Genomic DNA, 22,246 nt, shown 5'->3' with positions numbered 1-22,246 from the left:
AAGTTATAAATTCAAAATGCTTGTAAGTAAATATACTTCTGTACTGCTCAGCTTTTATACACCCCATCCCCCCACTATCTAAATGTACATTTTGTTTGTGAGAAAGTGTTAAATCTTCAAAGGTCCCTGACACTCATTGGAGAGAGAACAAGACAGGAGTGTAGTCTGGTCATTTACAAGAAGGATATGGATGCTTAGGAGGGTGCAAAAGAGCTTCATCAGGATGTTGCCTGGATTATAAGGAGAGGTTGGACAAACTTGAATTGCTTTTTTTGAAGCATTTGAGGTTGAGGGGTATATGACAGGTATAGATTGGGCAGTCAGTTTTTCTCCCCCAGGGTGAAAATGTCAAATACTGGAAAGCACAGTTTTAAGGTAGGAGGGGTGGAGGTTTAAAACAGTTATAAGCCAAGTTTTTTTTTTAGCAGAGATTGGTATGTGCACGGAATGTGCTACCAAGGGAAGTGATGGAAGCAGTATTAATATCAACACTAACAGGCATCTAGGTGAGCACATGAAAAGGAAGGGAAATTACCCATGCACAGGCAGATGAGATTAGTGTGAATTGGCATCATGGGTCGAATGACCTGTTCCTTTGCTTTATTGTTGCATGCTCTAAGACCAACATGTCAGGTTCCCGTATATCATTGCTTCTGAGAGTGATTATGGACTGGGCAAAATTATGGATTCACCTACTTGTATGGCTGTGATCAGCTAGCTCGGCATTAAAGACTTGGTGCTCTACAAATTTCAGCTTTTCATTTAATAAATTCACTGATGGATCAAAGAAGTTAAAATAGTCTCTGAAACAAAGCCTAAAAAGGGTGTTCAAGAAGCTGCACTTAGAGGCTGCTGCTGAGAAATTCAGCTCTAATTGTATCAATGTTTTCACGTGACTGCCAAAAAGCTCCCATGTTTACATACAGATTCAAATACTTTTGCATCAATTTCTAAATTTGAGGTTAGCGAAGTTTAGAATACTTGGATTTTTATACACGGTAGATCATTTAAGAGAATGATGGGGAGGAAAGAAGGAAAACCGGGAAACTACAAAGGATGACACTTTAATTCCTCTCTGATATACATGTCCTGTTTTGGAAAAAAAGCAAAAATTTCACTTAAAATACTGGGTGTGAGGTGTAACGTTCAAGCAACTTATTTGGCAAAATGCAACTTTGGTTAGATATGCCTTGCCTCCTTCTTTCCTGTTAATTGTTCATTCCAAGATGTTGCCCGACTAGCTGGGTGCTTCCAGCATTTACGGCTTTTGTTTAAGATTTCCAGCATCTGCACTTTTTTTTGACTGTGTCAAAATTAGAGGAATATTTCTACAGTTTTGTTCACTCCTGAGTAGCTACTATATAAGATGGAGTTTATCCAGTATGTGTTGCCAGAATTTTAGACACTCAAAGACACTCACTATCATTAACTTGGAAAAATATTGAAGGTGGTGTTTTCTTGTAAAATCCATTCCATTGTTTTTTAATGCTGATGTTAGTCACTTTAATAAGCACCACTTCTCTCCTGCTCCCACAACCCATCACTATCTTGCAACTTCGCAATTAAAAAATCTGTAAACATGAACAAATGCACCACAGACTACTGAAAGAAAAAATTTTAAAGTTCCTTTATTAAAATTTGAGACCTTATTTTTGTGTTTGCTTTATTAAATCACTGATTAATTGTGTATGCAGTTCTCTTCATCACATGCCAGGAAGGCAGACAAATGGCATTAGTGTAGATGAACAAAACGGTGGCATGGACATGGTGGGCTGAATGGCCCATTTCTGTGTTGCATAACTCTATTAAGCTGATCCAATAATGACATCAAGACTTTGGCACAGCTGCATTACATTGCGTTAAATGCATGATAAACCAATCTGTTGCTAGTCTAAGGAATGAAACTATGTCATATCAATGATAAATTGAACTTTAATAATACATCCCTTCATGTGTGTTGGGTTTTTAGTTAAAAGTCTTTGCAAGGAGGTACTAGTAGCCAAAGAACAGACTTAGTGATTTTGATTCATGTTATTTATACTGAGCTCTATAGAGAAATGTTCTTTGATGGCAAATTATAAAGACCAATGGAAATAAATTTGAGAAGTTAATGTGAGCTAATATTTCTTCAAATAACATGTTAATATACAAAAATTTGCATAAAGCAGGTAAAGAAATCAGACCATTAATTGTTTTAACTAATAGCCAGCCTTTGGGAGCCAAGATTCAAGTCTATACCTGAAGCTACTAAAAACAAAAGAAGAAAATTTGTGCAAACTACTCTATATGTAGTCCATGAAACTATGAACTGAAAGGGCACTTCAGTCTCTAATAATGTATTTCTTTACAATGTGACAGGTGACAAAAAACACTTGCACGTGCAGCCTAATTAATCACAACACTTGATGTCTTAGTGATTTACAGTGAGAAGCAGGTGAAAAAGCACAAAACAAAATAGGAAACATTTGGGTTTTAGTTAATGGAGGGGAATGTCACTAAATCACAGACAATCTAAGTGGCATGGTGAATACAAAAAGAATCGCCAGACCAAAAAGAAACTCTTAACAAAGCTACTAAAGATTACTTTTGGAACAGGCATTTAAACTACACTATTGTTCTAAAATCATGATTATATACGTACATAAGAAAGGCTTAGACCGAATGTATTTTTTTTGCAAAGTTTTTGATTACGTGGTTCTTTTAAGTTGGATTCATATGACTTTTTTGTTATTTGACAAAATGACAAGTTCTAAACTCTAATGTGCTGGCACACTAAAAACCAGGACATTCAGTGGCAGAGCATAAACTTAAAAATAACTTAAGTTCTTTAGAAAAAAATGTTCCACTTTAGTTGTGTATTTAAATACAATGAAATTTCATCTCAACACTTGTTGCACAGAACTTAATAGTGATTAAGGCAGTATATAGGAAACTTATCATTATTAACTAAGGAGTGAAATGCAAGAGCAGAGAGGTTACGGTGCAATGATACAAATCATTAGTGAGACAATAGTTGGAATACTGTATGCAAATCTGGTTACACTCTATAGTGTGTTGTGATTGCATTGGCCAAGGCATAGTGGTGATACAGTAGGATGTTGCCCAGGATAGAGCATTTCAGCTATGAAGAGAGACTGGATTAGCCTCTCATTGTTTTGATTCCACCACTGTTGGCAGGATTCTTAACTGTGCCTATTTCATTTCTCGCTTTACTCTTCACCCCCTCACCTCTCACCTACATTAAGGATATACAGTTCCTTGAAGTACAGCCTCCACTAATATTTTCATTTTACTTCATTTTCTAAATTTAAAATATATTGAAGTAGGATTTTGAGTTAATCTACAACATCGTGCATCATGTCAAATCAAAAGAAAATTCCAAAACCTGTCAACAATTTACTAAAAATTAATTGAGGCTGAAAAAGTATTCATCCCCCTTTAATTACTATGCTAACTTTCCTTAGAGGTAATATATAGTATTAGCTTATCCACTCACCTAATTTGTCAATGTAGAAAATCACCTTTTTTTCAATGAATTCATAAGAGTAAGTACCCCTTCTCTCTGTAAGGTGCAACAGTATGGTAAATTTTCAACAGACCAAACCAAAATGAAGACAAGTCAGGGAAATGATAATAGAGAAGCACAAATCTGGGGAAGGGCACAAGACCATCTCAAAGGCACTGAACACACCTCACAGCACAGTGCAGTCCACTGTGGAAAAGGTGAAAAAAATATGAAACCACAGCCACACTGCTTAGGTCAAGCCATCCCTCAAAACTTAGTCACTGGAGAAAAATGGCACATGTAAGAGAGGCTACTGTGACACCAACAGTTACTCTGAGTAAGCTGCAGAAGCCAGTCTCTACAATTGGAGCGAAGCTCATGGCTCCATAATCTCCAAGGCCTTGCACAGAAAGGGTATTTATAGAAGAATGCAAGGAAAAGGCCTCAGCTTAAAAAAAACGCATATCCTTGCCTGTAAACTTTGCAAAGATGTGGAAGAAGCTTTTCAACAGCAGGCACAGGAAATCTGGTCAGGATTGATGGGAAGATGAATGCTGCTAAATACAGAGAGATCCTGGGTGAAAATCTGCTAACCTCTGCCAGAAAGCGCAAACTGGGGAAGAAATTCATCCTTCAGCAGGACAACTACCCAAAACGCACTCTCAGAGCAACCATGGAATGGTTTCAAATGAAGAACATTGATGCCCTTGAGTGGCCCAGTCAGAGTCCTGACCTTAACCCAATCAAACATCTCTGGTAAGATCTCAATATAACTGTCCACTGCCACTCCCCAACTAACCTGGCACAGCTTGAGCAATTCTGCAAGGAGGAGTGAACAAATCTTGCTCCGTCATGTTGTGCAAATCTAATAGAGACTTATCCAAAAAGACTACTGACTATAATAACTGCGAAAGGTGGTTTAACTAAATACTGAGCAAAGGGGGTGAATACTTTTTGAACTGCTGATATTTCAGCTTTTTAGCTTTTAGTTTCTTGAGCTTAACAATTTTCTGAGTCTTTTGGGCTCTTTAGTGAAAACGGAGCATATGATTCACAAATAAAAGTTCTCAATTAAATTGATCAAATGTATGTGAAGTTAGGCGTTGAATACTTTTACAAGGCACCGTAGTTTTTCCCTGGTTCTCACCTTCCATCCCACAAGTCTACATGTTCTGTAATTCTCATCACCTTCAACTTCATCCTACCACCAAAAACTCATCTTCCCCTCTTCCCTTGGCATTTCGAAAGGACCATTTTCTCCGTGACTCACTGATTTATTCTTTCATTGCTACTAACACCAACAATCCCACTCCCCAACACCTCCCCCACCCTACAACACTTTCCCTTGTAAACACAAGGGATCCAATAACTGCACTTTTACCTTCTTTTCCACCATCCAAAGAGCAAGCTTCAACAACTGGCATGCCATGCCTTCAATTTTGTTAGCTGCAAAAGTTGGGAATTTCATTTAATGGTTTTTAATGTTCCACGCAGATGTTTAAAAAAACATTGAAAAAATGGCAAAAAAATTTAAAACATGATAAAAATAGCTAGAATGCTTCAAAGAAATAGATACAAAAATGTCGAACCTGGCACAAGCAGGACCTATGTGATGACTCACCAGCACTAATGCTAGGGATCCTCAGCTGGTTAGACTTTTGCTACTGGATTCTGTGTGCACTTCTGCAGCAAAGCAAACCAAACCAATAGATTTGACTTTCCAAATCTGATCACTAGTTCTGGTCTTTGTTTGTCAATACACCTGCTGAAATCCTGAAGTTTCTCAAATCAAGACAGGTAATTGCCAGTGGTACCAGTAAGATTTTGGCCAATGCAGCTGTCTCCTTAAGCGATGTAAAGCTTATTAATATCAGGATGCCTGAGTGTGCTGAATTAGCACCTCAACTTGTTTTGCAGCAGATTTAAAGAGAATGTGATCACTGTTCCTCAAATAAATGTGTTTTCATTATTGAATTATGCCAAAAGTTGAATTATTTTAGCCCAGAGATGTGAATCTGCTCACCACATTGAGGATTACTTAAGATGTGCTTGTTTTCCAGGCTTTCTAAATTCTGATGAAAGGTACTTGATTTGAATCATTTACTGTTTTCTTCTCTATAAATGCTGGCTGATCTCCTGACCATTTAGAGCATTGCCTACTTTTATTTCAGTTTTCCAACATCTGCAGTTTTTTAAAATTTGAATCTTCCAAGTGTTTTTTTCAAATCCATGAACAATACTCACAGACATTTCCTTTTTACTATTTTAGGTGGTTGGATAAGCAATTAATGTGGAAAAGTTAATTTCTAAATTAAAGTAATAGTAATACATTTTTGGAGAGGCTTTCCTCTTCCTGCCAGAGAAATCCTACTGGGAAACCTGCCAGTTTTCACTATTCAGTAAAACATGCCCCATTCCAGTAGTTACTGGGGACTAGTTTCAAGTCCTTTAAATGCTTTTAACTCATAAGAAGGCCTTTTATTGCACTGAAAGAAATTTAAGCCCCTTTACAAATCTCTTCAAAGTGTGGCTTAGTTTATGGTTAGAGCAATGCTAGCATGGTTAGAGCAGCGGAGCACACTTTTCACAGGGAGGATTAGGTTTACAATCCAAACTTAGAAGGCACCTCAAAAAAGTGTTTTCATTTTACCACACATAACAATAATAAAAACTAGTGATGACATGTTAAAAGGACACATGCCTTAGTTCTTGCCTCCCCTTAATAATGTCAACTCATTGTCCCCTTACTGCTCCACTCAAGCCTCTCATGCTCCTTGCTAGATGTGTATCCATCAGTAATGCACCAGGAGACCTGTATCTATCACTTCAGTACCTATTTTACAATGACCCATGCCCGTCAGCACAGTACATATGGGTCTAAAGCTGGATATTGTCCTGAATATAAATTCATACCCAGGTGATCTAAGTGGGCCACATATGGCCCATGGACTCCCTTACAGAAATTTCTGCTCATTTGGGATCTGGCACTGGAGTGGCCTTACAGATCTGATATTAAGAGATGCAAGCAGATGGAAGTAAACCTTTAGAGGATGGTGTGGGTACGGGAAAAAGTTCAGTTTAACATGGATCGTTAGCCACAGCAGCATTCACCTGGTGCTGAGGTGTTTTACCTAATGACACCACTGATGGCTCTCTTTAAGAATTGCAGCCCTTTTGGGAACAGAAACTGGCTTACAAGACAGCGTTGCTGACGTTATAAAGAAACTCACAACACCTCCAAGGCAGAGGATGGGATAACTGAGGCCAACTTTGGAGAATTATAGGATTCAATGTAATGGAGGAAAAATTACTTTTGAAAGAAAGGTGTTACAAGAACTACAATGAAGTTTACAAGCACTCTATGCCACAACACATTTTTCAATATTCTAAAACATAGAGCATCATATATTTATACATTTGTATATCTGTGCAAGTAGTTTGAAACCAACTATTCTCTTACATATAGGTGCAGTTACAAAGGCAGCATCTTGTAACAAAGGATTTTTTTATAGTATTAACACAATTTGACTTACAATGTTACAATTTCATAGCTAAGTGATACTTCTCATGAATAAGTCAATATCATGATTATTGTTAGCCTTCTAACCAAAGAGTCAAGTTTTGTGCATTATTTTTTTGGTTGTTCCCAGTTTTTCAATGGCTGGATACAAATTAAATCAAATGTGTGAAAAATCCTATGCTATTCCCATGCTGCCACTTCTTGTTCAAAAGTTAATTGACAGCCAAATAAAACTGGTCATTAATTATGGTCAATACATTCTGTCAAGAAGGTTACATTTTACATAAAGAGAGCATTCAGAACTTTAGAAATAGATAGAAGCGACTGCATTGAATCTCTTTTTCAAGGCCTCAGTTATCTGGTTGAAAGACTAATTATACATGGTGAACAATGTAATTTAAAACAAGGAATGTTCCACATATCATATAGTTTTGCCAGTTTATATTCACAAGTGCAATTTATTTGGTGATTGAAAAGATTAGTGGATTATTTTAAATGGAAAGAATTTTTCTATCAAGGAATACATTCTGCGCAAGTTTCCTCTTCTATTTATGTCAGATATAAAATTTTCTAAATGAAGGATTACAAGGGACAAAATTGGTCCACCAGAAGAATAGTAATCCACGTGTGGATCCAAAAGAGATGGGGGAGAATGAATTTTTTGCATATGCATTTACTCAGGAGACAGACACAGAGTCTATAGAAGACAGGCAAAGCACCATCAACTTCATGGACCCTATAGATCACAGAGGAGGAGGTGTTTGCTGTTCTGTGGCAAATTAGGATCAATAAATCCCCAGGGCCTGATAAGGCGCTTCCCCCGGAAGACAAGTGCAGAAATTGCAGGGGCTCTAGCGGAGATATTTAAATCATCCTTAGTGACAGGTGAGGTATCGAAGGATTGGAGACTAACTAATGTTGTTCTGCTGTTTAAGAAAGGTATTGGAAGGTACTCTAATGGACAGGACATATGCGTATTTGGATAGACATGGACTGATTAGGGACAGTCAGCATGGCTTTGAGTGTGGTAGGTTGTGTATAACCAATCATATAGGGTTTTTTGAGGAGGTTACCAGGAAAGTTGATGAAGGCAAGGCAGTAGATGTTATCTACAAGGACTTTAGTAAGGCACTTGACAAGGTCCTGCGTGGGAGGTTGGTCAAAGAAGGTTTGGACACTTGGCACTGAAGATAAGGTAATAAGTTGGATTTGTGGGAGAAGCTAGTGGAAGTAAATAGTTACCCCTCTGACCGGAGGCATGTGACTAGTGAAATGCTGCAGGGATTGGTGCTGGGTCCATTGTTGTTCATCATCTATGTCAATGATCTGGATGATAATGTGGTTAGATCAGATCAGATCATTCAATGATCTGATGACACCTGGATCAGTAAATTTGTGGGTGACACCAAGATCGGGAGGTGTAGTGGACAGACAGGAAGACCATCATAAATTTTAGTGGGACCCAGACAAGCTGCAAAAATGGACTGAAAAATGGCATGTGTGAGGTTATTTTATTTTAGTAGGACCAACCAGGATAGGTCTTATACAGTGAACACTAGAGCACTGAACAGTGCTGTGAAACAAAGAGATCTGGGAATACAGGTCCATAATTCATTGAAAGTGGCATCACAGGTAGATAGGGTTGTAGAGAAAGCTTTTGACACATTAGCTTTCATAAATCAAAGTACTGAGTACAAGAGATAGGATGTTATGCTGAAGTTGTATAAAACATAGGTGATGCCTAATTTAGAGTATTGTGTGCTGTTTTGGTCCTCTACCTACAGGAAAGATGTAAATAAGATTGAAAGAGAACAGAGAAAATTTACAAGGATGTTTCCAGGATTTGAGGACCTGAGTTATAAGGAAGGATCAAATAGATTAGGGCTTTATTCCTTGGAACGTAGAAGATTAAGGAAAGATTTGATAGAGATATACAAAATTATGAGGGGATGAGGTTGTGTGGGACTACAACTAGAGGTCATGGATTAGGGTGAAAAGTGAAAAGTTTAAGAGGAATATGAAGGGAAATTTCTTCATTCAGCGGACTGAGAGTGTGTGGAAGTTGTGCATGCCAGCTTGATTTCAACATTCAGGAGAAGTTTGAATAGGTACATGGATGGTAGGGATATGGATGGCTGTGGTCCTGGTGCAGGTCAATGGGAGCAGTCCGGTTAAATGGTTCTGCACGGACTACATAGGCAGAAAGGCCCATTTCTGTGCTTTCCTTTTCTATGATTCTAAGAATGCTATTTATATTTGAATACTGAAGCCATTGACCATTTTAAATCTAAAGGTGTCTGAATAAAAATAAATATATTTTTGACTGTTTTCATGGATAACAATACTTCACAAGAGCTGGGCAGGCTGGGGCCATCACTCTTGGTATTAAGATCTGGGGTTCCGAGCAGTGTCCTGACCAACATAGAGAATTTAGGCTATTACCAAAGGAAATCAGTAACTGTTGTTTGTATTGACATCATATGGTCTCTCCCATCACTTCTTGGATATAGTGTAAGCTGCTGTTAGCCCTCTCTGTTTAATTGCTTGCGCTAGCCTACCATCAAAACCCAGATCTTGCATGTCAACTCTGGGGTTCACTCACATCAAACCACATGAAGAAGAAATTACTTTAACCATTTATTGCTGCAAGAATGCCAGTAGATGGCCGAGTCCCCTTCAAGGCTCCCAGGACAGCTGCAGGGTAGGTAATGGTTCACTCAATTTTACTGACATAGCAGTGTAGTTGTGAATATATCTCTACACATAATGCTATAATCACTACTTTTAGCAGTGAATCCATCAGCACTGGCATTCTTGGAACTCAAGAGGACTGTTAGTCTACTGCAAACTCAAACGTACTAGCTACTCTGAACTGCTGAATGCTTACTGAGTTCCTTGCAGAGAATTTCTTCAAAACTGAATCCAACTCAATGTAATTGAATCATATTATAGAGACAGAGATCAATTTGCATGACAGAGGTATTTTACCTAATGCACAATTGATTTTCAACTCCTGAGATAGCAGCCAGGGATGACATTAAAACTTTCCAAATTCAGACCCAAATCCAAACAAACCATTTCTGGATTTAACCTAGAGATGCAGGCAGCCTTCCTGCTCATTAAAGAGGACAGCTGACCCCCAAATCTCAGGTTATGCATCAGTTAAAAAGAAGATGAAAACAAATGCCTTTTAAGAAACTGCTTGTGTGAACTTCACCCTCACTGCTGAGGCTACCACACTCCACACCATGCCCAACACGAATCATACCTGTTTAATTCAGCTCAGCCAATACACAGAGAGCAAAGGGGTCTGAAGCTTTGCCCCTCATCCAGTAAAGACAGCTAATATTTTGAAGGATTTCCCCAGACATTCAAGCCACTTTACAGGAAATCCATTAATTTTACATTAAACTACTTTAATACCACTTTATAAATTTTAAATAGTATGGCTTTCAAAGAGAAAATTACTTGTGCTTATATCCTGACCTGACCTATAACCTGATTTACAATCTATTGCAAACCACGAATATTACATATTTACTTACTTAGATGAATAACAGGAATACTATGCTGAACTATTATCAGAATTCTATCCTAAAATTAAAATTCCAAGCTCTGTATCACAAGGATTATATATTAGTATAGCTATACATTTCAAAGTCAAATTAATAACTTCAGGATAAAAGCTTGTGTACCAAAGCATTTGCTTTTGTGGTGATAATTAGTTTAAAAGGTATTTTGAAATTTTGTTGGAATTTTGAATATTCAGATATCTTTAATTGAAAAGATTTAAGGTTCAAAGTAACCTGCATGATTTAAAATCAACAAATCAAGAAATCAATTTCAATCACTACTTAAATCTGAACATCATTTAAAGTTGAACTTAACACCCTACTTTGCATTCCATGATTTCTAACACAGATTAGAATCTATTTCAAGTAATAGAAGAATTTCCAAAAACTTCCGATAGTATAGACTTCTAATTACCAACTTTTCAAAATGATCTTTTCAAGAAATATATAAAAGTTCAACTGATCCTGGACAAGATGAACAAGATGATTCTGTGATTACCATTGACAGTTATAAACTATCAAGTTCTCCAAAAATACTAATCCCAAATTTAAAATTTAATCAAATTTGTGAAAGTATGCTGTTGGCAATAAATAGGACAAATTGAGAATTTCTCAAAGGACACTTAAGAAGCACTTGGACAGGTACATCAGATACATGGAGGGGGCAGTCTTGGAGGGATATGGGCCAAATGCAGGAAATTAGCTGGGTTGACAACATGGTTGGCATGGACTCATTACGCCACAGGGCCTGTATCTCCCAGTGGCCACACATTTTAATTCCACATCCCATTCTGATACGTCTATCCACGGCCTCCTCTGCTGTAAAGATGAAGCCACAGTCAGGTTGGAGGAACAACACCTTATATTCCGTCTGGGTAGCCTCCAACCTGATGGCATGAACATTGGCTTCTCAAACTTCCTCTAATGCCCCACCTCCCCCTCGTACCCCATCCGTTATTTATTTATTTACACACATTCTTTTTCTTTTTCTCTCTCTTCTTTTTCTCCCTCTGTCCTTCTCACTATACCCCTTGCCCATCCTCTGGGTTTTTCCCCCCTCCCCCTTTTCTTTCTCCCTAGGCCTCCTGTCCCATGATCCTCTCATATCCCTTTTGCCAATCACCTGTCCAGCTCTTGGCTCCATCCCTCCCCTTCCTGTCTCCTCCTATCATTTTGGATCTCCCTCTCCCCCTCCCACTTTCAAATCTCCTACTAGCTCTTCTTTCAGTTAGCCCTGACGAAGGGCCGCGGCCTGAAACGTCAACTGTACCTCTTCCTAGAGATGCTGCCTGGCCTGCTGCGTTCACCAGCAACTTTGATGTGTGTTGCCTGTATCCGTGCTGTATTGTTCTGAGCCTGTGATAACCAACAGAGGAAAACTTCACGTTGGTAGGGGTAGAGGTGTTCTCTATTGTTGGGATGAAGTATTTATAGAGTGAAGTAAGCATTGATTTGCAATTATAATCCTGTAACCAGAAAAGCAGCATGATGCTGACTGATAAGAAACTTTAGTTAACATTCTTCACATGAACTAAATTTTATGCTGAACAATAGGCACAAAGGCATCTTAAAGACTAAGAAAACTTACTCTTTTACTGAGACAAATTACTGGCCACATGCTGCAGCCCAAAGTACAACAACAACACAAGCAGCCACAGAGTAGCCATCGCACATTGACAGGAAGATTCTTCTTTAAACAGCCATTAATGCGACCAATGCTGGCTTTGAATTCCTCTGGCGCAACCTGTTGAAGCAAAAAAAAAAGTTTAAATTTATAAATTCAATTCCAAACTTTTCCAAAGATATCATTTGTAGCACTATACAAAATCAAAATATTATGGAAGCTGGAAATCTAAGACCAAGGTTAGAAAAAACTCAGATACGAGAGAGAGAAAAATCTTATATTTAAAGGTTAACGATCTTCACTTTCCACTGCAAAAAGTGGTAAGCGAGGGAAAAAAATGAGAAAAATGAGGAGTGGAGAAAAAAACTGAGTAGTGAATGGATATTGTAGCAGCATTAAATAGAAAATTATGTTGCAGAACAAAAAAAGGGCAATTGGAATAGGGGAATCATTTACAACAGCTGTTGTTTAATAACCAACCTAAAAGTTTTGATTTTAATGATGAGTCTGAAAGGTTGCACAAAGATAGGGTGCTGCCCCTCAAGCATATAAGGCAGAGACATTCAAATCGGATTCGGGAATTAAATGACAGACAACTAGTAATTTCGCGGTCACAACAGACCCTGAAAAATCGAACACCAAATTTGCATTTGTCACCCTAACACAGAAACTACAAGTTGCAAAGTATACTTTAAATAGTAAATTACTGTTTCAGTCATGAAGCATATTAAGGGCTTTAGTCTGTGGAAAGAAAAGAGGTAAAGGGGTAGGTGCTGCACTTTCAACAGGAGAAAAGGATAACTGTGGCAAGGATCAAGATACGGTGAAAGGAAAGACCCATTTTGTAGGAGATAGGAAGGAGATATTAGCTTTGTGGTGGTTTCATGCTAGCAGTGGCAGAAATATGATGCACAATGTGGAGTCTGATGTGAAAAAGGGTTCTGGTACTTAAAGGAAAAGGTTAAGAAGCAGAAGTGCAGCCAATGGTCCTGTCTACCGTAACAGTGAATGAGAGAGGGAAAATAAACAGATTGAGTAAAGATATGAAAATTGGCTTCCAAGAATAGCTGATGGATGATTTGGAAAAAGTTGGAGAATGATATAAAATCCTTACAGGAAACAGATGGAAGTGTAACCGGTCTATTAAGGAGTCTGTAGTTATATTGAATATTGGTCAATAGCCATCCAGCCACAACTGTTAATAATAATCTCACCATTTCCATTAATTATTTCAGATTTTTAACGACATATTACCATTCTCTCTCTGACTCCCAAGTTTTGATAAACTTGGGAACTTGGCTCCTCTTGTAAAATCGAAGTAACAAGCCTGGGTATTATCCTTGGCTCAAGATTTGAATTTTAAATCCCACATTAAGAAAGTGACCACAGCAGTATTTCTACACTTAAGAAATATTGCAAGGGTACATCCACTTCTGTCACATAAGGATGGTGGAAAACTAATTCATGCCTTTATATCAAATACTCTAGATTACTGCAATGTAATTTTTACTGGCCTTTCAAAGCAATCTACTGACAAACTTCAACTCATTCAGAATGCCACTGCTAGATTTTTAACTAAAACCAGGATGATGGAGTATATATTACTGCTGCCCTAACTACTGTGCATTGGCTTCCTCGGTCTTTTAGAATTGATCTTAATGTTCTCTTACTTGCTTTTAAAGTTCTCAGTGGCCTGGGATGGAGTACATCACAGAATTGCTTTTGTCTTATAATCCTTCTCAAGCTCTAAGGTCTTCTTCCGCCAGTCTCTTAAATTCAAACAATCTCACTCAAAAGAAAACTGTCAGGTCAGCCTTTTTTTTAAAAAAACTTTGCTCTTAAACTGTGGAACTCAATATTTAAAACTATAAGGGAAGAAGACTCAGTTGACACTTTTAAATGCTAGCTCAAAACCTATTTATTTAACTTTGCTTTTAATTAACATCATTTTGTCTTTTATTTTGTTTGCACTTTATCCCTTTGTAAAGCACTTTGAACAACATCGTTTGTATGAAAAGTGCTCCATAAATAAGGTTTTATTATTAATTAAACCATAATGCTCTAACACAATGGTTCCTAAACTTCTGTGGGTCACTGCCTTCTTGGCTCCCAGACCACATCCCTGGTGCCACGCCCCCCCTTGCTAGCCATTACATAAAAACCATAATATTTTGTCTTGTGATGCACAGTGAAAGAAAATAGGAATTGCACATCCAAAGTAGTTACAAATAATTGCAAAAAATATTCAAATCTATTTAAAGCTACAAATAAAAATTTTATAATTACAGTAAAAATAATTTACATCATCAATTTTAGAGCATATACTCGTAGCCCAACTATTCACTATTTCATAGTTTTTTTTTTAACTTTTCAATGAGATGAATGACCTTGATGCAGTGATATCAGCTTCTCAACATCTGGCTGAGTGTCATTCAGGAGTCTCAGATCTCCATGTTCATTAATTTGCAGTCTGTTTTGTTGTTTTGAAATAAGTTGGGTGATTGTACTGAAACTGAAACTGTGCTCCGCTAAGTATGATGTTGGAAAGTCAATAAAGAACATCTTGACATTTTCCAGTGTAGAGTAGAATTCAGCAATTTCTTTCTGAAGTCAACAGTTTTGATATGATTTTTTGAACCTCAGTTTCATTTCAAAGTCATGTTGTGGTAAGATCAGTTCTTCCTCCATCCTTTATGTTAATTCCTCATTACAAGAAGATAGCGCCAACAAACAATGCGACCAAGGGCAATTCATCCAGATGGGTCATGCCTTCTTTTTCTTTCAAAAGTGGTTCTACTACTGTTGGAACCTGTGATCTACATTTTGGTGGTGTGTTTTCTGGCCAACTGACCAATTTGGTGTTTGGCTGCCTCCGAGGGTGGTGCATGGCATTGAAGCCAAGAAGCTGAGACGGGAGTGTGAGCCCATGATCGACTCCATTTCTCACCAATTTTGCCGATTAAAGTATAGAGGAAGATTGAAATCACTGAGGTGAGAGCGGAATGCAAACCGGTGTTCAGGGCCGTCCACCAGCCTTTCACTCACTGCTGCTGGAGGAAGGAGTCTGCGTATGACTGTCTTCTTTCTCACTGTTCAAATGGCCCACCTCTCCCTCGATGCTGTTGGAGGATAGTGCTGGAGTCCTAGGTCTTGGGCAAGGTTTGATCAATGTAACTGAGGATTGAACTCTGCAGTTCACATTACGATGTGTTTCCTTTTCTTGTTGCTATTTTGTGTGATTTTGATCAGGGCAGCCGCAGATAATGAATGACACAGTGCTAGATTGAAGTAGAACTGAGCAGAAACTGAACTTGCCCCAATTCTTTTGATGACTTTTGTGGGTTGGTGTTTTATATTGTGTTTTTTACTTTTTTATTGCCCTTTGTGCGATTTGGTTTTTTTTGGGTGGGGAGGGTTGTCAGGTGTTTTTCTTTGAACGGGTTCATGGTTTTCCTTCGTTGCGTGGCTGTCTGTGGGAAGATGAAATCTCAGGGTTGTATACTTGGTTAAAAATGTACTTTGAGCTTGAACTGCAATGTTCAGGAATGGATTTATTACCCAATCTTGAATTTGGAATGTGTCTCCGGGAGTTTCTCTCTGACAGCCATTTGACTTCATCATTCTCAGTACAAAGCTCTCAAAACAGTCGAGAATTGAGAGCATACGAGTTGATTTTATTTATTCCTGTGATAACGGTATTTAACGGTTAGTGTGGCCGATCACTTATGCTTTTTGCGACAAAATGATGTCTGTGAATTACACAGTGAATGGTAAATATGTTAGGTACAGCATTTTTTTTTCCTAAGTAAGTAATAACCCCACGGTAGCCTCTTGTCATTGATGATGCGCTATCTGTTGCATAAGAAAGAATGTTGGTGAGCAGAATGTCCTTCTCTTTGAAAAATTGCTCAACTTGAAATATTGACACCTCCTTCTTATCTGTTTTTAGCCCCATTTGCAAATAACAACTCTTGAACCATGCTTTCATCTTTTATGAAGTGAACATAACCAAGGAGCAAAGATTTGTTGTCTGGCAAACTTGATTCACCAACTGCAGAGTAAATTCGGTTCTCTGAAGTATGTTGCACAATATGTCTTCTACATTCTCAGAAATTACATCTATTCATCCTTGAGCAGAGTTGTTGCTGAGCAGAACTGCTTTAATTATTTGGTCTGCTGACTTATGGAAAACCATTCTCAGAAACTCCCTTACTGCTGACAGAATCAGTTCTTCTCCAACTGTATAGGGCTTTCCAGATTTAGCAATAAGATGTTGTATGAAGTACACAAACCATCACTGTTTTATTGTGAACTACTGGCAAACATGTTTTGAAGTGTTTCTTGTATCTGAAAGTTTTCACTATGTATCTGAAAATAAATCAATTTCTTGTTTGCTTTCTCTTCAAATGTTTAGGAAGCCTGGACAATTTCATTCCCTCATTTGAAAAAACCTTTCACACAACAAACACACTGGCTGCTGTTGGTTGCTTGGTGCTGGTATAAATCTGTATGTCAGATACTCCACACTACACTGTCTACACTTTGTTTTTGTTTGGTCTGCTTCTGCCATTTTCGTTATGGATTAATGACCAAGATAAATTGGCTATTGCTTAAGTGTAACATCAAGCATTGCGATCAATAAAGGGTAAAGTTATAAAGTCATAACTGCTCAGGCAAAACCTGACTCTCTGCCTGAAGGTACATAAAGTGGGGCAGTGCTATCTTGGTTGGGCCATGGGCTAGCGAAATGCAGTCAAGACCATTCGAAAGAGCAGATTCTAAACTTTACCCCATTCAACATTACACCCTAATTCACAGGAATTGCATCACTGTATGATTAGACTATGGAAATCATTCTACTTAACACTGTACTACAGTAGTGAATGACAATAATGTGCAGGCTGGGAAATAATACAATTTCTTCAGTCCAGATTTCTCATGATATGCCAAATACAAAAGTGTCACATTGCTTTTCAATGCGCTAATGCGCTTCGAGCAAAGTCTAAGAGAACAGTGGGCTAGCAAAAGCTGAGGAGATTATGTAATCATTGTAATCAATTATGAGACAATGAAGACCAAATGTTTATAATAAGCAATTCATTTCTTAAATTAAGCCTGTAATCCTCTAGCTGCCCCCTTGCTAATGAGCACCCCCACTGCCATCTTTATCTTTATCCTTATTGCCCCCTTAGAAACTCACACTGCACCCAGGAGTGGGGGTGGGCAATATCACCCATTTTAGGAACCACTGCTCTCTCATATTTTCCTCTTTTGTCTCCTCTCATGCTTCCTATACATTTAAAATCTACAACATACCAGAGGTTTTGCTCAACTTAGATGAAAGACCAGGCACTTAATCCATTCACTTAACCTACTGAATATTTCCAGTGCAATGTCCATAATATTAACTTTGCTTTTAAACAAAAATATGGAATATTTCAAAGCTAGGCTTCTGAAGATTTTAGATAATATTCCATGATCTGATACAATACTATAATAAAAAATACCCAAATGCCTTTATTAATCATGCTGGCATCAGTGCTGGAGAAAGAGAGCTATTCTTTTGGGATGCAGCAGTAAAGCAGTGATGATCATATCTAATAAGATCAACATTAAAGTAGCCAGTATTGCAAAAGTACAATTTAGTGGTGTTAAAGCATACAATACCATATACAAATTACTCAAAAACTACTTTAAGCAACTGTAAGGATAAAACAGAGAACATAAAATATTTTCTCAATTTTTGTATCATTAACTTATTTTAATGTTATCAATTTTAAAGATTTGCACAACTCCACACAGAGTAACTTAGCTCTAAGATGTTCTAAGCTTTAAGGAGCAAAGGGAGAAGTAGGTATCCAAATTTACTACAGTAGAAATTCAGCTGAGTTTGACTAAAACTAATTTATTTAACACCTGGGATTTATCCCAAATAATGCAGAAAACAAGCAAGAAAGATTCTCAATGATCAACAAAATATTTATTTATATCTTTTTGACCTGATGACTCAAGGGTTACAGCTCAAATTTGTGCACAATGTGTCTACTGTTGATAGATCACTTCACATTAAAGCCATGCTATTAATAGGTTTACTTCCAAAACAAATTATCACTGTTAGGTACATTTGTTAAGTAAACTTATTTACTTGTTCAAATGCAGTTTTACCCTCAATAACAGCAAAAAGATTAATTGGAGAAGAGAAATAAAAAGATTCACCTTTCCTGTTAATGGCGAAGGAAATTCAAATTCAAATTTGTTGCTCAAACCAAACCTGAAATTACAAAAAAAAACAATGCAATGCACACAATTCTTAAACTCTTTAGGAACTAAGTTTGGCTTTGTGGTATAATGGATCAAAAAATATACACATTCAAGACATGCAGAACAGAGTATTATTGCTCGTTGATTAAGACAGCAGAGCATAGCATTCCCAAATACTTCCATTCGAAATGGAAGATTTTTTCCTAAGTTAACCTCAAGAATTTATTGTAGCAGAACATCCTACAAAACTTTATTGGCTTATTACCAAACAAAATTTGACACCAAGCCATATAAGGAGATATTAAAGCAGATGTCCAAAATTTTTAAAATGGAACCAAATTTTAAAGAATGTCTTTAACTGAGAAAGACTGGGAGTCATTAAATCTGGCAATGATAATGAGATCAGAATTGAAGCACAGATGTTGAAATAAGAGGTAGCGAGCGATGAGGTCACAGCAGTTATTTGAAATCAAGGTTGAGAATCCTTAAATCAAAGTACTGATAACTCAGAGCCAAGTTTATTAGCTTCGGGTGATGAGGCTACAGGTCTTAGTGCTATGTTAGGATGATCTGCAGTTTGTAAGAGGTAAAGTGAGGAAGTTTAGATGTGCATTTGTCTAGCCAAATATAAGGGCAAGAAAAGAATGTATGATAACATCATTAGATGTTATGGAGGCAACTACTCATAGTGATAGCATAGTGTGGTTGAAAGGTTACCTTGGATTCACACATGACACCAACGCTATGGACAGTCTAGCTGAGCTTGAGACACGTCAGTGAGAGAATAGAAAAAAGAAAATACTGGCAGTACTCATCGGGCCAGAAGAAATAGAGGTAATGTTCTTTAACCTATGGACTCACTTTCAAGGATTTTTGATCTCATGTTCTTGATATTTATTGTTTATTTATTATTAGTGTTTCTTTTTTGTATTTGCATAGTTTGTTGTTTTTTATACACTGGTTGTCTGTCCGTCCTGTTGGGTGCGGTCTCTCATTGGTTCTACTGTGTTTCTTGTATTTACCGTGAATGCACACATGAAAATGAATCTCAGCATTGTACATGGTGACACATATGGTATATTTAGAGGATAAGGAGACTTGGCAGGCATTTTAGGAATAATATTTTTCCTCCATCCAAAAGGTGCTCAAAGATGATGGAAACAGGTACTCTCACAAGATTTATCGTTAATGATGTTGTTGAACCACCAATGCACAGGAAGCTACACATTAGTGCAGATAGCTGCACACTACGGCTAGCAGAGACACTGAGGTAAAGATTATTGCAAGTTATTGCTTGATATCTTGACACCTCTGTTACACCCTGTCCACTTTAATTCCAATTACATCTGCAACATATGATGTTTTCTGCTCCTTCATTATTTTCCAACTGGCATACTTTCATCAGAGATTGGATCTCTTGCCATTCATTCAACTCAGTCCCTCCCAACCAAAGATACAGCTATGGGATCTACACGGGTTCAGATTATGCTTATTTCTGACAGAAGTGTGGAACATTATTACTCAGGCTGCCTCCCTCACCATTGCTTCTCGTACATTGATGGCTCTATTGTTGTCGCTTCATACTCATATAAGAATTTGCAAGTTTCACTAGAGCTACTGATTTTCAGCAAGGTCTCTCACATTGTAAACTCCATCTCCATTTCAGCAGGTTAGTGATCAAGATAAATTGCAAGATCAATTTAGGGCACATTCCAAGCCATCCTCCTTGTTTCTCATACTCCATCATATCTGTGTTTTTAACAACATAATCCATAAATGGAGTAATCCTACAGGAGGAAGAAACCAGAGATCCATGAGCCAATTGTCATCAAGGATTCAGAGGAGGAGTATATTGACTGGTTGTATTGCAGCCTGCTATGGAAACACCAATGTCCTTGAATGGAAAATCCTACAAAAAGTTGTGGATGCAGCGTGGTCCATCATCGGTAAAGCCCTCCCTACCATTGAACACATCTACACAGAGCGCTGTCACGGGAAAGCAGCATCCATCATCAAGGACCCATACGACCCAGGCTATGCTACTGCCATTAGGAAGGTGGTACAGGAGCCTTAGGACACATGCCACCAAGTTCGGGAATGGCTACCCATCAATCATCAGGGGTTAACTTCAGTCATTTTCACTTGCCCCATCACTGAACTGTTTCCACAACCTACAGATACACTCTCAAGGACTCTTCATCTCATGTTCTTGATATTTATTGCTCATTTATCCATTATTATTATTATTATCTCTTTTGCTTTGGTGTTTGTGTGTTATTAGTTCAGGCAGATTGTGTTTGTCTATTATTGTGACTTAGATGAAAATCAGACCACATTTTATGAGTAACTAACACATAAAACCAGATAACTGCAAAGTGTTCGCAAACATTTTTTTGCAACTGTATGTACTTTGACAATAAATTTACTTTGAACTAGAATGCCAATTTTAACCTTCCCTTTCTTTAAAGCTTTGAAGGTGGGGCAGCCGCCCAAATTCATGCCCATCTTTTTCAGTACTATTTTATTCCTTTATTGAGATACAATGCAGAATAGGCCCTTCGAGCCATGCCACCCAGCAATTCTCCTATTTAATCCTAGCCTAATCACGGTTCAATTTACAATGGGCAATTAAAATTCCAACTGATATGTCTTTGGGCTATGGGAGGAAACCAAGGCACCTGGAGGAAACACACTTGGTCACAGGGAGAACATACAAACTCCTTACAGGCAGCAGTGGGAAATTAACCCGGGTTGTCAAACTCACTCTTTCTAGCTCAGTCTTATTACCAAATGACTCTATCAAAAGTACATGGGTAGAAAGGGTTTTCTTGCTTTCATGTGATCTTCTGAAGGAAAAGAAAATGAATGAAGAGGGAAAGAAAGAGAAAAGGTCAATAGAAGGCAAAGCTACTGCACGATTCTCAAGCTGTAACTGACACATAAAAATGGAAGAAGGGTGAGTGCAATCCCTGTAGTATAAAAGCAGCAGAGACTCAAAGTCCTGACGAAGGGTCTCGGCCTGAAACGTCGACTGCGCCTCTTCCTATAGATGCTGCTTGGCCTGCTGCGTTCACCAGCAACTTTGATGTATGAGACTCAAAGGAAGATGTTCATAGTCATAGCCATACTTTATTGATCCCGGAGGAAATTGGTTTTCGTTACAGTTGCACCATAAATAATAAATAGTAATAGAACCATAAATAGTTAAATAGTAATATGTAAATTATGCTAGGAAATTATGAAATAAGTCCAGGACCAGCCTATCGGCTCAGGGTGTCTGACCCTCCAAGGGAGGAGTTGTAAAGTTTGATGGCCACAGGCAGGAATGACTTCCTATAACGCTCTGTGCTGCATCTCGGAGGAATGAGTCTCTGGCTGAATGTACTCCTGTGCCCACCCAGTACATTATGTAGTGGATGGGAAACATTGACCAAGATGGCATGCAACTTAGACAGCATCCTTTTTTCAGACACCACCGTGAGAGAGTTCAGTTCCATCCCTACAATATAACTGGCCTTACGAATGAGTTGTGGTTGCACGAATGAAGTTGTGGTTAACCATGACAAAGATGCATTAATATTAACATTTTTCTTCCAGAGCACTTAAATTCTCCACAGAAACATCTGAAGAGTCTGTTCTACACAGAAGACATAACCAAATCTCTTCAAAAACTGCTTTGATAAGAATCTTAAAATATAATTTAAGCAATTATCTAAACTTTCTTACGTGATTTGGTATCAAAACTTTGTTCGTTGGGTTGCCTG

The 22,246-nt window shown here is 37.9% G+C and overlaps 1 protein-coding gene across 4 annotated transcripts in view; it reads right to left on the bottom strand.

Annotated features, from left to right (window-relative positions):
* The window catches only part of LOC134344027 (cysteine-rich hydrophobic domain-containing protein 2), a 58,048-nt gene that overhangs the window by 10,202 nt on the left and 25,600 nt on the right, over positions 1-22,246 (bottom strand). For 3 of the 4 annotated variants that reach the window (XM_063043134.1, XM_063043131.1, XM_063043130.1), the window contains exons 2-3: positions 18,438-18,492; positions 12,186-12,341 (exon numbers count right to left, since the gene is read on the bottom strand). In XM_063043134.1, the coding sequence (XP_062899204.1) occupies positions 12,186-12,341; positions 18,438-18,492 (211 nt within the window). Of the gene's footprint in view, positions 1-3,362; positions 3,563-12,185; positions 12,342-18,437; positions 18,493-22,246 lie in introns of those variants that run through there. The other variant, XM_063043132.1, reaches the window with a different exon arrangement.

This window comes from Mobula hypostoma, chromosome 3 (assembly GCF_963921235.1).
Source record: "Mobula hypostoma chromosome 3, sMobHyp1.1, whole genome shotgun sequence".
Classification (NCBI taxonomy): Eukaryota; Metazoa; Chordata; class Chondrichthyes; order Myliobatiformes; family Myliobatidae; genus Mobula; species Mobula hypostoma.
Note: the sequence above shows the minus strand (reverse complement) of the source record. Positions and strands in the feature narration are given on the sequence as shown.